The sequence below is a fragment of the Lissotriton helveticus genome, chromosome 6 (assembly GCF_964261635.1).
Source record: "Lissotriton helveticus chromosome 6, aLisHel1.1, whole genome shotgun sequence".
In the NCBI taxonomy this organism is placed as follows: Eukaryota; Metazoa; Chordata; class Amphibia; order Caudata; family Salamandridae; genus Lissotriton; species Lissotriton helveticus.
Genome location: NC_136067.1, coordinates 86,641,615 through 86,659,780, shown reverse-complemented (window position 1 = coordinate 86,659,780; position 18,166 = coordinate 86,641,615). Strand labels below are relative to the sequence as shown.

At 43.8% G+C, this 18,166-nt stretch overlaps 1 protein-coding gene across 2 annotated transcripts in view; it reads left to right on the top strand.

The window, feature by feature from the left end:
* LOC144762257 (calpain-1 catalytic subunit-like) overlaps positions 1-18,166 on the top strand; it is a 536,001-nt gene that overhangs the window by 179,924 nt on the left and 337,911 nt on the right. For both annotated transcript variants that reach the window (XM_078647402.1, XM_078647401.1), the window contains exons 3-4: positions 3,223-3,341; positions 12,468-12,601. In XM_078647402.1, the coding sequence (XP_078503528.1) occupies positions 3,223-3,341; positions 12,468-12,601 (253 nt within the window). The remainder of the gene's footprint in view (positions 1-3,222; positions 3,342-12,467; positions 12,602-18,166) is intronic.

Sequence of the window (18,166 nt, the reverse complement as noted above, 5' to 3'; positions counted from 1 at the left end):
TCGGGCTCAATTTCCTCGGACCTGATAATTCTCGCTTCGGTGCCTATTCCAATCATGAGTCCCACTCTGCACCTCTGGGCAATAGCTTTCTTAATCTCTACAACGGCCCCAACAACGCTGAGGACGCCTGACTTCACCTTGGGGTGCCCAGGAGTGGGCTCCTCACAGGGAAAGGCCAGGAAGGGTTCCTCGGCGGTATTCGTACAAGCGCCGAGATGCCTACGGGTAGTCGTGCGCTATACAAGTGCGTAATCATTTCATTTCATTTCAGGTTTCTCCTTGTCAAAGTAGGATCCGATTTCTTGGGAGCAGGCTCCCAATACTTATACCCCTAAATCCTTTGTTCCTCTGGGTTAGAGGGGCCTGTGCCCAGCTAAAACAAATTCTTGAGCACTTTGTTGACACGACTCGGACTTTTCTTTCAGGGAGCAGGCTAGAGACATCAGACACTCCACAGGGTGTGGAGCCAGCATTGTGGTGGAAAGGCACAGTCCTATTCAGAGTCCAGGTGCACTCCTCACACCCATCTGGATGTAAATCTCTCTATTCACCACCAGGCTACCTAGCCCTGCCCTCTGGAATTCCCCAGCCCTGTCACTCACAGAACCCAGACAGCAGATACACATCCTAGCAGAGACGGGCTGAAATGGTTAGGCAACCAAATACCAATTTTCTAAAAGTGGTATTTGCAAACACAGAATATTAAAATAAACTTTACTAAAATATGTATTTTATTATTCTGAGTTCAGGCATACTAAACTCGGATTTCTACCATGTTCCCTGAGTCTGTTAGGATTATAGAATGTAACAATTCTAACAGCCCATTCTGGCCTATGAGAACAGGTAGCCTTGCAATAGTGAAAAACAAAAATGGCTGTAATTCACTATTAGGACATGCCACACACATCAGGGCTTGTCCTACCTTATACTTACAATGCACCCTGCCCTTGGACTACCATAGAGGTGACTAACATGAAGGTAAGGGAAGGTTTATGGACGGGCAAGTGGGTGTACTTGCCCAGTCAGCATGACTGTACCAGACTGCATGCAGGTTCTGCAATGGCAGACCTTAGACACATTTTACAAGGCTGCTTCTGTGGGTGGCACAACCGGTGCTGCAAGCCCACCAGCAGCATTTGGATTTACAAGCCCTGGGCACTCCTGGTCCACTGTACTGGGGTCTGACAGTAAACCAAATAAGCCAATCATGGAATCCAATCAATATATACCTTTTATACAGGGAGCACTTGCATTGTGGCACTGATTGGCAGTGGCACAGTGCTCTGAGCAGCTAACACCAGCAAAACATATGAGGCACAGTAACAAAAAGTGGAAGGGAGACCCACGCCAAGGTGCCAGGTCTAACAGCACCCAATAGGAGGGTGCAAATAACGCTCTGATAGGACTTCAGTAGGCACAATACCTTAAGTAAGTCTCCATTGTACAGGACTTAGGGGGGAAAGAAAACAAGTCCCCAAGCCAATGCACCCAATGGGGAAGAACTAGCAGAGCACTAGTTAGGCGACAGTACGCACAGTACCTTGATTGGAACTTGGATACGCAAAAATAAGAGGGGTGGCCCAGCCTCTTCTGGTGGCAGACGGGGCCCACCCTTAGCCGGGGTTTGCTCAGGTGCGGCTGGGTGTGCCAGTGCACGTCCCACACTGCGGGAGTGCTCCGGTGCCTTTAAGGCCTTTCGGGGTTAGCTCTGCTCCCTTGTTACGTGCGCAAAGCACTGGGGGATCATGTCTCACCCCAGCAAGACGGCAACAGCAGAACAGGTCGGTGGGGCCTCCGATTGCCCAGAGAAACAGCAGTGCAAGCCAGTGAGGGCCTCCAATGGTCCAGAGAATTTTTCCGTGCTGCGGTAGTCCTCCAGTGCCTTTACGGCGTGTCGAGATTACTTTGGCACCCTCATGATGGGCACGAAGCGCTGGGGGACCATGTCTCACCCCAGCAGGACGGCAGCAGCAGACCAGGTCAGTGAGGCTTCCAATGGCCCAGAGAATTATCCCGCACTGCAGGAGTGCTCCGGCACCTTTATGGCGTGTCGGGGTTAGCTCTGCCCCCTTGTGATATGCGCATAGCACTCGGGGACCACGTCCCACCCCAGCAGGACGGCAGCAGCAGAACAGGTTGGTGGGGCCTCAGATGGCCCAGAGAAGGGGTAGTGCAGGTTAGTGAGGGGCCTCCAATGGCCCAGCGAAGCATCTACGACACTCTATTCCACTATTCCACTCTGTGACGCTTTACCACACTGGACATTACCCCACTCCAGTGAACTACACCATACTCCACTCTACTACACATTATCCCACTCTATGCCACTGTACCATACTCTGCTCTACACCACTCCTCAGTCCAACACTCTACTCTACTGTAGAAAGTCACTGAAAAAACAAAGGTTAAAGTAACATAATAGTTAAGTGTAATAAAAAAAAATTTCTTTTAAACCTTAGAAAATTACTGATAAAAACAAAGGTTAAAATAACGTTTTAGTGGAGTGAATATGTCATTGACAACATCAACGTTTTGAACAAAAAAAAACACAGAAATTCACCAGTTATAGTTAACAGTGCTAACTATAACGTACGCCACTGCCATGCACTGCTTATGACCTCACATATGACATGACTAGTGGCATGTTCTATGGCATCATTTATGACATCACTGATGACATCTCAAATTATATTATTGATTGCACCAGCATTGGCAAAGCCAGTAGTTTTCACTGGTGAGACCTGTTGACTGCCAATGCTTGCCATTACTCAAGTACAGGTTTAATTACAAAGGAACAAAAACTAAAGTTTTTTATTTTGCTTGAGATAAACATGCCAGTGATATGGAATCGATGCATTCATACAGATGAAGAGACTTTTGAACTAAAATCATGAATAAGAATAAACAGAAAGTGTTTCAGATAGGCTATGGCTTTCCCTTGCTTCACTCACTCCCTCTGGCTCATGATACCTCTTTGAGGTGACCCCTTACTTTTTACCTTGTGCCAGTGTGGGAAAACTCAGTACGTCCACATTTAACTCTTTTCTTCATACCCACCACATGCTACTACTTAATGCATGAGTTTTTCTGAGTGTGAGTTTCTTAAAAAAGAGTCACTCTATGGTGCAGCAACTGATCTTGTTTGAAGTCCTTGCTCTTGTGCTCAACAGCTTGCTTTTCTTCATTAACATCTTCTAATGCACATTTCCGCTTGTGTTGTAGCTGATTGCTGGTTTCTGTCTGCCATTGGATGCCTCACCCTCAATGAAGAGCTTCTGCATCGTGTGGTCCCTCATGGGCAGGGATTCCAGGACGGTTATGCTGGGATCTTTCACTTCCAGGTACCGGGTTAGAGAGCAAGGCATTGTGAGCCAAGGAAGAAAGTAACTTCCAACTACCTCATCAACTTAGCCAAAGTGTTTGATAAATCATGAGATGTGGCTGGTCCGTGAGCATTCAATGCGAGATGGACCACTAGGCAAACAGCCTGCTGTGTGGAAGGTGCTACTGCTTTAGTGGTTCTATTCTCAGGGCTATCATAGATGCCCTGTGGTAATGGGCTATCAATTACCCCATATGAGCAGTAGTTGCCCCTCTTGTAATTTTAAATGCTTAACTTTTGCCTTAGTTTTAGGTGAGATGTTTTTTATTTTGGACTCAAAGTAGCAAGCAAGTCTGATTCCCACCAGACAGTCTCAGGAGAAGGGAGGGTCTCTCATAGAGAATTTGTTTATTTCAGTGGGATCAAATGGTGCATTTCACAGCACACTTTTCACCTTATTTGGCCAAATAGGTAAAGGTTTTTAGAAGCATTTCTTGAAAGCCGTTCAGGCCATAATCCAGGATATCAGTATATACTTATTTTTTTTTTAAGTTCAAGAAAATTTTATTAAACAGAAAATAAGCCATCAATACATAGTACAGATAAAAAATGTGGGAATAGGGGAAAGGGGGGAAAGGAAGGGGAAGCAATAAGAAAAATCAGGGTATGTTGTACAAGTGGAATGAAACTACAGAGCATGAATCATGGGCAATAAAAGTAAAAATAATGGATACGTCAGTTATACAATAAAAGCAAGTATGAACAAGGACATAACAAGTGATAATGAAGAGAAATTGAGGAAATGAGAAGGGCTTTAGGCGGGTTTGGAAACCTCCTGCTGGGCAGGCTTGTGGTAGAAGGAACGGGTAGTACAATTATCCAAGTACAATGTAACAGGAAGCCACAAATCTGCACGGTTGACTGCCAGTTGGGCAGGAAAAACAAAAGCATTGTCAAGTTTGTGATTATGACAAACATTGTACCACCATGCTTTAAAAGAAATGTTAGAAGAATTCTTCCAATTAATAGTAATCTGCTGAAATGCAACAGCTAACAATAAATCAACAATACGAACATTCATAACAACCTCCTCCCAACAGGTGGAGAGACTACCTAAAAAGAGGTGCACAGGAGAAAGGGGAATACAGGTGTGGAAAATTACATTGATTTGAGCCCAGACCTGCAACCAAAAATCATGTACATGTTTGCAATAAAACATCATATGGAACAAGGTGGCATGAGGTGAAGAACAAGACCAACAAGCATCCGGAGTGGTGGAAAACCGTTGGTGAAGGGTAAAAGGAGTATGGAGCAGCCTGTTATATATGAAAAACAAGGATTGCGTCAAAGATACCGCCCTAGTGGTTTTGCGGAGTTTTGCCCATATCTTGTCCCACAAGGTTACCGGCCATTCCGTGGCCAGGTCGAGTTCCCACTTCTCCTCCACCTTAGTTTTAGGTCTAAAAGACTTATGAGCATGAAGGTGTTTGTAAAGGGAGGAGGCTCTAGGGTATGTGCGTAGGATAGAATGAAGTTGGAGAACAGGGTCATGGGAAACAAGAGGGGACGGTGTGACTAAAAGTCGTGTGTAAACTTCCATGACCGCGGCTTTAAGTAAGAGGTATTTGGGAGCGAAGGACGAGGGTAAGTCAAAGGAGGAACGAAGAGTATGAAAAGGCAGAAAAGAGGAGTGTGAGAAGAGTTGTGAAATCCAGATCAAACCTCTGGCTCTCCAGGATTTCAAATAGAAGGGCTTATGACCAATTAAGAGGAATTTATTATGCCAAATAGTAGAGGTGAGGAAATCAGCAACCGTTACAGGAGGCGAAGGAGTAGAAGACAGGAGGAGTTTGAGAGTGAATTTATGAATAAGAGTGGGGATCAAAGAAGACTTACGTGAAAAGGAAATATATTCAGCAAAGGTAAACAGGGAAAGGAAAAGGCGCTCAACTTTAGTCCACAGAGGACAAGGGAGGATGGGATCCTGTAACCAAAAAGACGCTTGGCGTAACAAAAAGGCCTTCTGATAAGCAGGAAAGTCCGGAAAATTGACACCACCCTCCGAGGTGGGGCGGATGAGTCTGGCAAGGGACATTCTAGGTTTTTTGTTGTGCCATAAAAAGGAAGACAAAAATCAGTATATACTAATAAAGACTGAAATTCTCAAGGGGCTGGAGGCAGTGGGTCGTGGGCGAGGGGTGAGTTTACCCAGGAACAACAAGTGGGTCAAACGTTGACTTTTCAGTGTAATTTGCATGAGGAATGGGCTAAAATGCGCAAAAGGAACTAAGACTATTAATGTACCAGTTTCAGTACACTACATGTGGCTGGCAGGCAGCAGGTTTTTATTCCAGGACGATATTTCAATGAGTTAATATCTTGTTGAAATTATAGCTGAGTGGTTTATGTGCCTGCATCTAGCCAGCTAAATGGTGACGCTCTGAAGATCAATATAACTCTATGACAAATGTTTAGCTTGCTGGGGTTGTATATCAGAATACTAAGGTTTTAACATTGTCCTGCCATAATATCATAGCAAAAATATTAGCTACTAAAATATTGGAAACGTAAGTATTCATAAATTGGTAAGAATGGATTTACTATTCTTTACTCCGCATTGACATTCCTTGTAAATAGGTTTTGTGAGGGTGCATTTATGTGGAGTTAAGTATAGTAACCCTATTCTGTCAGGTTGAGCTGCATGAGAGATATCACTTTAAATACACTCTACAAAAATACGGCCTTTCAGAGTTTCACAGGCCATTCTGCAGGCAGTATCAACAAAGTTACCAGCGGCAGGCATGACGTATCATAAGCCTCCAGATGACAGGGGCAAAGGAAATAAAACATTGTTGAATTCATATGGATAGTGCCCCTGGAGGTATTTTGCTTTATCAATGGGAACAGGCACAACGGGCACGCCCTCTTTGACATCACTGGTAAAATGCTTACAAATCCAACAAGAAAGTCCAGTTAGTCACTAAAAAGTGAAAATAGGACTTGCTATGAACTTGTGTTAAATGTTATTAGTTAGCAACAAGCCAAATACCAGACGTGGCATGGAGACAGTACGGATGGCGCAGAGGACTATAGGCTTATAAGCTTCTGGAAGGTGGACATCTGCCACCAAAGCTCGCACGTATGGTGGAAGTTCTGGTGCAACTGCATCAAGGGCAGATTACTAGTAGGCAATGGGTTTATTTTGGTCTCTGTGATTCTTCACCAATAGCCCTGAAGCAAAACCATTCTTTGCATGACAGTATAGTGTGAATGGCTAGTTATAATCATCCAGTTAGGGAGCAGGGTCAGAGGATAATAATTACAAAGGGTTGCTCTGCCTCTTTAGACTAATGCAATGGGCCAGGAACCCACCATTCCCATGAAAGTGAGTACCTGAGATACAGTGGCTCTGGGGAAGACGAGGGCGTCCAATATCTTGAGAGTTTGGGAGAAGATGCAATGTGACTTAGTAAACCCCTGGGGCAAGCAAGACCATGTTAGCTCCCCACTGAGAATGAGAAAACAAAGATCTTGGCTGCGTGGGTGGCTAGGGATCGAAAAGAAAACAGAACCACTGTCAACCAATTAGGAGTTTCTTGGTTACAGGACAGTGTGGTAGGAGGGTAGAAACAACAGGAAATGTAGGGTTTACAACAGTATTATTTGGCATATAGGTTTTGGAAAAATCTGTAAATATCTTGTCCAGTCTTTTTGTTTGGAGAATGGAGGTCTTACATACATACACTCATGATGGACATTAGCATCCCCCCTTTTATCGGAGTGATAAGCTTTCATCTCAGGCTGCAAATGGGCACTGGAGGATGCAAGGGAGCTTCTTCATTGGAGTTATCTTGGTTTTTATTGGTTCGGCAGTTGAAATACAATCAACATCATGATTAGGTTCTGACCACAAAGATGGACGCACTTGAGCAAGTATATCAGAGGTAGATTGCAACATTGTATTTTTACAGTCAACATTAGTACATTCTTGGCTTCGCCAAAATATAGCTAATCCATAATTTTAGTTGTTTTTGGCACATTCAGGAATACAACATCACTGGAACAATACACAGTACCATTCAATGTACACAAAATATATCTCCTGAAGAAGTAGGGTTTAACAGAAACATGTTGATCTGTGAGGAGACCCAGGGCTATACAAATGGAATCAGCTATAGGGAAGAGGATAAGGTTTTTTGAAATGGCAACTGCACAAATGGAGAAGCCTGAGAGAGGTAAAGAAGAAAATCCAGAGGTATTTAAAGCAGGTTGGGTAGCATCTGTCTCAACGTGACAGGAGATGGGGCTTTGGTTAATAGTTCATGGTGTCTATGGGCACCTTTTATCAACTGAAATCCAAACATTTAAAGAGCACTCTGAGAAAAGTGGATAACATCAAGTTGTATGTGCTGTAGTTGTGCACTAGAGGTAAAGTAGCAAAAACTTGCTTTCAGGTCTAACAGCTCTTTCCTGACTTTGCTCGTGTAGGGTGAGTGGAATGTTTGTCCATCGACGCCCTTGTTATCGAAATTGACCACTCACAGATTGTTGCGACTCAAGGAGCTCCGTTGGCTTCCCTCTTTGATTCACACATTCATCCCTTTAGAACTGTGCTGGGGTTGTAGGCGCTGTTGTGCCTCTAATTTGTGCTTTCTTCCCACTCTTTATAGAGCTTCATGCTTTATACTGTAGACTGCACACACTTCTGACTCTCCATATCCTGGAATTATCCCTTTAGCTACCCAAACGGGTTTATCCCATTGTTACCTGCCCATACAACTATTTTTGTGTGACCTGATTGGTGAGTCGAACCCCAAGCCGTCCTCCACCCAAATTCCCCATAAGAATTATTGTCCCTGACTTCAGCGCCTGGGAGAGTTGAGTGGAGTCACCCCCTCCAGCAAGCCTTGGAGCCCTAAGGCAGGGTGCATTATAGCAAATGTGAGGACATATGGGGAGAGGATGTGGTCTCTCGGCTAGACTGCTAACTTTGGAGCTGGGAAACCAAGGTGTGAGCCTCGGGGTCAACTCCACTTCCTGTGATTTTGGGCAAATCACCTAATCTCCTCGTGTCTACCTACCACGCTCTCAGGTTCCGGCCAAGCATAGGCACTTCCAGGCTAGTTGTTTCAACTTTAAAGAAATTCTGCCCACAACCAACTCAAAGGTGTCAAAGTGTTTCTTAACAAGAGAAAAACATATCTGTGAATCCCAAAGATGGGTACCAAAGGGATTCCTTGGCACCCTAAATAATCATAAGGACACAAGCAGAGACAAGAGACAAGACATACACTTATAAGTTTATGTATACAGTACTCCAATAGAGATCACGTGATGAAACCAAAACAATGGAATTACACAGATACAGTACTCTGGAGTAATGACAAGTTAGCCAGTGCTTAATTTGTAAAAGAATGAGTGGGTCCAAACATTTTTCTCAGAAGTCCATCGGCGCTGCTGCCAAATGTCTAAGTTGCTGAATACCAACGCACTCTCCGTGCCCTTCTGTCTCCCTCTTGCAGGTTCTTTTTCATCCCTGCTTCCTCCCCTTGTAACTGTTTTTATCTTCCTCCTTCTTTTATCTTCTTCAGTGCTTCTCTCTCTAGTTCTGGGTTAAAGTCGGATGATGAAAAATAAAAGATCTGCGCCCTAAAAAAAAGAGTGCCGGTGGTACCCACCAGTAATCAGCACTGCACACATGACCATCATATAGGAACATGAACTTTCGCTGCTTGTTTTTTCGGAAATCCTTGCAGGCCAGACATCAAACAAGACTTTACACGTCATTGACAGGCACAATTTTAATGCATGCTTAGCATAGGCAGGAACTATGGGCCCAATTCACAGAACTAACTTAAGACAAAATCCTAAAATACTACCATTTTGGTATTCACAGAAGGCACTTACTCATTTCGGTATTCACAGAAGTTAGGAGTCCTAACTTTAGGACTCCTAAATGCCTACTGTGAATACTGAAAGTCTTAACGTTAGAGTTTTTCTCAGTTTAGGACTAGTAAAGTTGGACTCCTAACTTCTGTGAATACCGAAATGTGTAAGTGCCTTCTGTGAATACCAAAATGAGTAAGTGCCTTCTGTGAATACCAAAATGGTAGTAAGTTTAGGATTTTGTCTTAAGTTAGTTCTGTGAATCGGGCGCTATGTCTGTAGCAGCTAATTTTACCCTTGTGCAAAAAGTTAAAGGTTTCACACTGTCCATACTTACCTTATCAATGTTTTTGCTATAGTGTTATAATGTCATGATATCAAAGACTCAGTTTATTGGTACCAAACCATTTGTTGGTCTTAGGCTTCTGACCAGTTCCAGAGTGATCCTAAGGTTTGGTCTTTGTGGGACTGTGCTCAAGTGGGGGTACAGTTGACAAGAGACATTTCTTTGAGGACGAAGCGGATGAGCTATTTTTTACAGTCCTTTGCTGATCCAAAAAGAATCCTCTGAGTCTGAGGTGTAAATGGGGCATGCCATAAAGAGGAACCCTGAGCATGTAAGTATATATTATCAAATTGCTTGGGGCTGTAAAATTGGGAACACAAACGCCCACTCTTCTTTGAGGTGGGAGAGAAGAACTCTCCTTGACACATTATATCTTTTACCTTTTCTAGCCAGTTTGCTAACAGAGGGAACAATATCCATGGAGGGGGAGTTGGGAAGTGTTGTAGATGACATAAGTAAGGTTGTGAGATGACTCCCTGCCCTCCCGGACACCGAGTGCCAGTTCTGAGCTTCCTTTTACAGATCATTGTTTTCAGCTATGGGAGTCTAATTGGATTAGTGCTATAACTCCCATAATGCATCAGATTATTAAATACACACTCCTGACTGGAGCACAGCATTCTTAGATGGCATGATGTCATCTGGTAATACTATAATTAAAGAAGTTGTGGCTGTAATTCGGGAAGGAAAACGGCTTCCTGGCTCTTATACGACTGGTGATTGGACTTGTAGGTACCATACAGGTATGTCATGGGGAAGATACATCAGCTCTTCCGTTTAAAGGGGAACATTACGGTTCAATGACCTGGATGATGCTCTTCTACTGGCCAGCTTGTCTACTGGTAATTTGTATCTCTTGGGCGCCTATAGTCCATTAAGACAATATCCACTTGATTTCTCCAGTCAGTTTGACCTTGTGGTGATCTTCCTGGACTCAGATTGGCTTCTCCTGGCAGGTGCTACCCCGCTCCTTGCTCAGGAAGGTGACCTCTGCGTCTTTTGACAGGTCACAGCAGCCAAGGCTTTACACAGGATTTCCATACAGAGCCCAGTCTGGAGGAAAAGTGGCCACCCACTAGATATTCTGCTCCTGGTCAGTTGTCTTATGGCCCTCTGGTGACCAAGGGGTTAAAAACTGAGCCCTCCATAGTGTCTGCTTTGCTTGAAAATGTTTGCACTTCTCCGAACTTGGAGAAGTTCATGTCTCTTTTTTGTAGGCTCTGATAGACAAGTCAGGTGGGTTTAGACAGGTGGAGTGAGACTAGGAGAGTGCTCCACCTTTTGATGTTACCTTTGGAAACGCAAGCACAGCAGGAAATGCGGGATGTGCTGATTTTCCTCTTGGGGGAGGGGGTTTGGCTGAACAAAAGAATGGGCTGGTGAAGTCCCATTCCACCACCAGGTACAATAGATTTTCTGGAAGGGGCCTGTACAGGAGTATGTGCAGACTGCAGCCTGGCATGCCTAGTGTGAACGTAGCCAGCTTACACAAAAGATTCACCATCTTGTGCAGCACAAACTGAGATCAAATACACTCCAATATTAAGTATGTCATCTATGATCGATACTCTTACCACACACACCCTTACACATACGATCTTCCAAAAGGTTAAATAGTGCACCAGAGTTATAGGGAGAGACAGTGCTTAATTTGAGCAGTTGGCTTCCGGTGCTAGGCACCGGCAATTAATTGTCAACACTGGCACTTCTGACAGTCTACCACAAGATGGTGATGTCTGTTTACGTTACAGATGAGCACAACAACATAATATAAATTAAAATTACTAATGCCTGCTACTGAAAGCCATTCTTATAGGTACGAGGGACTGGAATAATATAAATGGACACATTTGTAGGAGTGCGATTGGTCAGTACTTGTGGTGGTATGAGGTTTGCACTGCTGGCAGGGGAATGGGTGTTGCACGTTGCAGTGGCCTCCTAACGATGGCCCAGGTATTTTTTTAAATAAAGCACTGGGGAGAAAGCAGAGCTTTAGCTGATAATAAGTTACAAAGCAGTCTCCACACAGTCTGGGGTTAGAGTCAACAGCCAACACCATCAATGTGTGTCTTTAGGGAGGACTGAGGGTTGATTTGTACTCTACAACTCTACAACCTCCCTGTTGTCGAAATGAGCACCGAGTTTGGTGAAAGACAGGATTAAATAGTAGACCTGGAAATTTATTTATGCTGGAAAAAATTCTAATATGTGTATGTTATGCACATTTTGTCAAAGTTCTTAACATTTCAGAGGTAGAAACGTTCAAATATGTTTTGCCTGTGAGGCATTGGCTCAAGCAGATAATGTGTTGCTGGAACAGTAATTCTGCAGCCAAGGCGCTTCAGCGTAGGACATAGAGGTAATAAGCAGAATATAAATACTACAATACAAGGGGCATATTGTATTCAAACTACTTTCTTGCTGGTATTTCGTGTGACCTTTCAACTCCAGGTTTGCCACGAATTCAATATTCGCATCATATACAGGCTAGTAAACCTTAATGCCATATATGTGAAATGTGTGAGTTTCATGGAAAACATTGAATTTGCGCCAACTCCTATTATTCCTCTTGGTATTGCTGAATCCGAGAGAACTCCTCATTGCCTGGACAGTCTGCGTTCGCTCCTGGTGGACACTGTGAAACTCATAAGGATGGTGCTCAGAAGGAAGCAGGTGGCTTGCACTTTATCTGCAACAAGGAGCTTACAGTGTAGTTAGTAGAGCATATGGAGGCCTCTTGTGAATATGTAGCAGGGAATACACAGTACATTTAGTGGCTCTCCGCATGTGCCATTGGGAGGCTGCTGGGAACATCTGGGTTCTTTTAAGGCCTTGTAGCTAGCTATCTTATCTCTGCCCAGTAATGTTGCCTATTGTCTGTTCTTTTCATTCTGACTTTGCTTTACCCCTTAGATTTGGCAGTTTGGAGAATGGGTGGACGTGGTGATCGATGACAAGTTACCAGTCAAGAAAGGCAAGTTGATGTTTGTGCAATCCGCCGAGCGCTCGGAATTCTGGAGCGCGCTGCTGGAGAAGGCCTATGCCAAGTAAGTGGTCTTTGCTTCCCCCCACCAAGTCTATAAAACCCAATGATGCCCTGAATCTTATCTTACCATTCCAGAGGGTTGAGTTTACAGTGACCATTCCAGAGGCTTCAGGTTAGAAACTGACCGCAACAGAGGCTTGAGGATACAAACAGTGACCACACCAGAGGCTGGAGGTTATCAACAGTGCCCACTCCAGAAGCTTGAGGATACAAACAGTTACCAAAGACTGGAGGTTACAAAAACCTACAACACCAGAGGCGTGAGGTTACAAACACTGATCACTTCAGAAGCTGGAGGTTACAAACACTGATCACTTCAGAAGCTGGAGGTTACAAACAGTGACTACAGCAAGGGCTGGAGTTTACAACCATTGATTTCACTAGAGGCTTGAGGTTACAAACAGTAACCACAGCAAAGACTTGGATTTACAGTGACAACACCAGAAGCATTAGTGTATCGGGACCATACCAGAAGCTTGAGTTTACAATCATTGACCACATCAGAGGCTTGAGGTTACAAATACTGATCACACTAAAGACGTAAAGTTACAAACAGTGACCACACCAGAGACCTGCGTTTAGAAACAGTGACCACACCAGAGGGTTGAAGTTACAACAAGTGACCACACCAGAGGCTTGAGGTTACAAACAGTGATGACTCCAGAGACGTGAGATTGCATACAGTGACAGAATGCAGCACTCCAAAAAGATACTAAACCAAATCCGTAGATATTTAGAAAAAACTTTACAATATTCTATGCCAGCCAGAGATTGCTCTACTAGCTGCCAACAAGTTACCACTGATATTGCTAACATGCACATTCAGACGAAAAAATCCATTCCCTTCAGAAATTTCAAAGTTGCTAATTGGGATGAAATTTCTTTTAATGCTATTTTGTGACTTTAGTATTTTAATTTGAATATTTAGTCATGATACAAATTGGGACAAAAAACTAACTGGAATACAAATGCATGTGAATAGCTTTTATTGTTTTATCAAGTAAGTTCAGCAAATGTAGAACTTTAGTTCTCAAAGAATCTGCTCTGCTTCATATTTCGTTTTAACCTAAAATTGACTAAACCCAGTTTGTAGGAAGCTGGCTCTGTATATACTATACTAAAGTAAGGTATAGTGTGCACAGGGTCGAGGGAGTCACTGGAGGTCTAGCAGAGGCTAAATTAGGTAATTCCTAACAGCTCTCTTTGTAGTAGTTTGGGCGAGCAGTTAGGCTTATCCAGAGGGTGTGTTAAGCGTTTATTGTATTAATTGAATCAAGGCTAATGACACACACTCAAAGACAGAATCCAGACCAATTAGGTACGTTTAAAAAGATATACCTATATTTTATTTGTAGAACCATGAAGGACTTGGCACAGGTAAGTAAAATATACTCTCAAATACAAGGCTGTACACAGAGATGAAATTGTAGATTGAACTGGAGTCGTTACAGGTTTGCATTGACTTTGAAAACAGTTAAAATTACACAGTAATTACTTTTGGAGTTCTTTTAGATTACTTTTGGATTACATCGACTATTTGGGGTGGTATGCCTATATACCACACATGGGATCTCATAATACACGGAAAGTAAGACTTTTTAAGGATTGCAGTTTAGTTACTTTTTCTTTCATACCAAGCTCAGCTCAACACTTAGGAACAAAAAATGACAACATTAGTTCCCATGGGGAAAAAGTGTTAGCGGTTTCACAGTTAGTAAACAACTTGCAAGAAGAAGGGTTAGAGGTTAGGGCGAAGGTTCCCCAAGGTCTAGCAGGCACTCGAATCGCACCACCAGCAGCAGTGGGCCGGCAGGGTGCACAGTGCAGGTGCCCAACATTAGCCAACAACCAGCACAGGAGCTACACCACCAGCGGCACAGGGGCGGCTGGGTGCAGGCTGCCAAGATGACGTCGGGGACCCTTTGATTTTCAATGAAGACCTTTGTTTCGGCAAAGTTGCTGCAGGCTCAGGCGTGGAGACTACCTGAAGGCAACCACAGGCTGGAGAGGTAAGTTGGGTTCTTGGGGGATGCCTGGACACCGTCGGTTGGGCCACCCAAAGCTGAGGGGCAACGGGTGCAGGGATGTTTTCTGGCATCAGGTTTTCTTACCAGCTCTGGTTGGGGGACCATTCGTCTTGAGGCTTGAGGGGGGTTGGGGATCACCAGATCCCGGGTCAGGATCGCTGAGGAGACCTACGCGTGGAGTCACGGAGCCGCCTGGATCCGGATTCTGGGGGTTGAGTCTTCGTTTGGGCAAAGCCGGTGCTCACAGAACAGAGTCTATTAGATGAGTGCAGGGCAGGTTCTCCGGGCTCTGGGGATTGCTGGCTGCTGGACTTGCCTGGGCTCCTGCTGTAGGCAGGTAGTATACAGGACAAACAGGGAGGGCTGGGGCCATAACAGTTTGTGTCCTCTTCTTATTGGGTCAGCATGGCTCTTGGGTCCTTCTTCTTTCTTCTTCGAATCTAAAGAGGCAAGGTTCAAGGTATTTTATTTATAAAGTTTTATATAGTGCGGACCAGACCCAAAATAGGGTATCAGAGCGCTTTACATCAAACATAAGGTGAAACATTCAAAGTGAACAAATGCATACAGGGAAACTTTTTCTAGAAACAAATTTTCTACAGGGAAAAAACATAACATAGTCTGCGGGTAACAGGGAGTGACAACATTAAGAGAGTTTGTTCTGAAACACAAATAGGAAGACCATTCAAGTTCGTGCGGGTCATCATTTCTCTTAGGAAAGTTGAGAAGAATGTTCTGAGCCCAAAACCATTTAAATAAATGCAGGTCACACAATATGCACACCAATGAATAACAGTAGTTTGGGGATTGTCGCTCTAGTGACGTGGTTGTCTTAAGTTAAGGTAGGAAATTGCTGATCAGGAATAATTTTGTTTCCTTTTTGAAGAGAGGGATAGAGGAGATTATTCTGATGTGTGGTGGAAGGGAGTTCCAAATTCTGGGAGCTGCCCCAGAGAATGCTCTGTTGGAGGTTTTAGACTTTTTGAAACGTGCAGTTTCAGAAGTAAATTGTTTGCACTCCTTGAATGTCTGTTTCCTCCAGATAGGCTGAGTTTTTGTGCTAGGTACTGTGGGGTGTTGTGGTGAAGAGCCTTATGTGTGATGCAGGCCATTTTTAGGTGGATTTGGGCTTCGTAGGGTAACCAGTTGAGTGCTTTCAGGTGTGGCGGTATGTGATCAAATTTCCTAGAGCCTGTTAAAAGTCTTGCTGCAGCATTGAGACAGGCCTTTGGCGGGGCGGTTGAGAGTTTGGGAATACCGGCGAGGGTGGTGCAACCATACTCCAGTCTAGAAATAACTAAGGATTGGACTGCCGATTTGAGGTCCTCGTTCCCAAGAAAAGGTTTCATTTTTCTGAGATAGCTGAGATGGAAGCGGGTATTTTTAGCCAGTGAGTTGACGTGGTTTTGCATGTTCAGGTTCTTATCCAGCGTGATTCCAAGTGATACGGAGGAATCCACTACTGTTGGCGTGCAGTTCAACGCCGTGATAGTTTTGATCCATTCCTTTGTCTCGATGGTGTTCTGAGGTGGGGAGATTAGAAGAAACTCTGTTTTTTTAGAGTTTAGCTTGAGGAAGTTGGACGATAACCATTTGACTGTCTTTTCGAGGCCTGTATTCATTGACCTTAGATCTTCAATGGAGGAGATCTTGATGTACAATTGGGTGTCATCCGCGTACATGTGGAATGATATGCTCTCCAACTGTAATAGCTCGGTGAGTGGTTCGACATATAGGTTGAATAGCATGGGAGATAGTGTGGAACCTTGAGGAACTCCCAGTAGGTTAAGGGAGGAAGCTGAAAGATTGTTGTTGATCAAGTAGGATTGTGTTTTGTTTTCCAGGAAGGATTTGAACCACTGAAGGACCTTACCAGAGAAACCCATCCTGTATTCTAGTCTTCTTAGTAGTTTGTCGTGATTGACCGTATCAAAGGCTGAGGAGAGGTTAAGCAACACTAGCAGGCAGGTTTTATTGTGGTCCAGGGCTTGCAGGGCATCGTCTACTATATGTAAGATGGCTGTTTCTGTACTATGCCCAGGTCTGAAACACGATTGATAAGTATTCAGTAGATTGAAGTTCAGAATGTGTTGGTTTAGTTGTTGCAGAACACATTTTTCCAGGACCTTGGCTAGCATGGGAATATTGGTTATTGGTCGGAAGTTGTTGGGGTCGGAGTTATCTGCCGTAGGTTTTTTTAGGATAGGGGTAACTTGTCCTGTTTTTAAACAGTCTGGGATGTGACCTTGCTATAGAGAGGCATTAATGATATTAGTCCAAATAGGAGAGATGATATGGAGGAGGTGGGGTAAACAATTTGAAGGGACATGGTTGTTGAAGTGGTTATTAAGTTTGGTCGTTGCAATATTATTAGTGATTTCATTGAGATCATAGGGTTTAAAAATGGTCAAGAGAGAGTTATTTTTGGGCTGTGGTAGCTCAAGTATTGCTGGCATCATGACTAGATTGCCCATAGGGGTGGCTGAGATGAGTGCTGCTACACTAAGTTCGAGTTGAAGAGAGTTAGTTTTAGCAGAGAAAAATGAGGAGAAATCTACACTATTCAACTGTGACTTTGATGTTAGGAGTGAAGATTTAGCTAGTTTGTTAGATTGTTGTTTTAGGATTTGAAAGAGTTTCTTTGGTCTGTTTTTGGCTTTGTCTAGTTCTGATCTGAAGAAAACTTTTTTTGAGTGTAAGATACTTTTATTGTAAAAGTTTCTCGATTTCCGGAGAGGTTTGAGATGATTAGGGGAGGGATGTTGCCTCCATTTCCGTTCCGCTGATCTGAGTTTGCGTCTCTCTTCAATTAAGGCTTCGCTGAACCATGGATTATTATCTTTTTCCCAAATTCTTTTGAGTTTTGGTGGGGCAGCTTGCTCGAAGACTTTGGTCATTACAGAGTTGTAGTGGGCTGTGAGGTCATTGACGTCTAACCCGTTACTAGGGGGAGTGAGATCTTTCTCACATTGAGAGGCCAGGCTGCTCCAATCGATGTTTTTGGTGTCTCTTATCCAATGTTTGTGCTTGCATTGCAAGATTTTCTTGAGTGCGGATGGGATTTGGAAAGAGATTATGTGGTGGTCTGACCAGTCACAGGGCATAACCGAGAGTGAGTCAATATTATTTTGATTAGATATGATCCAGTCTAGAGTGGCACCCTTAGAGTGAGTCGGCATGGTGATAACTTGGGTCAAGGAGTGGTCTGCTAGGAAGGTTTTAAGGGCGTTGACCTGCTTGTCCAGGGGGTTATCCCAGTGTAGATTAAAGTCACCCAGGAATATGTTTTTGGAGTGGGGAAGACGTTTGAAGAGATAATTTCCATAAGCAGTTCAGTGACTTCCGCATTCAGCCCTGGGGGATGGTAAAGAATGTGTAGTTTGTATGAGTGGGTACTTGGAGAGTTGACGGAGATCCCTAAATATTCACACGGGACAAGTTGTTCTGAGCGAAATTTCGAGATGGCGATGTCGGACCGATGTATGCAGGCTAAGCCTCCTCCTGTCTTGTGCGTTCTGTCTAATCTAATGATATTGTAA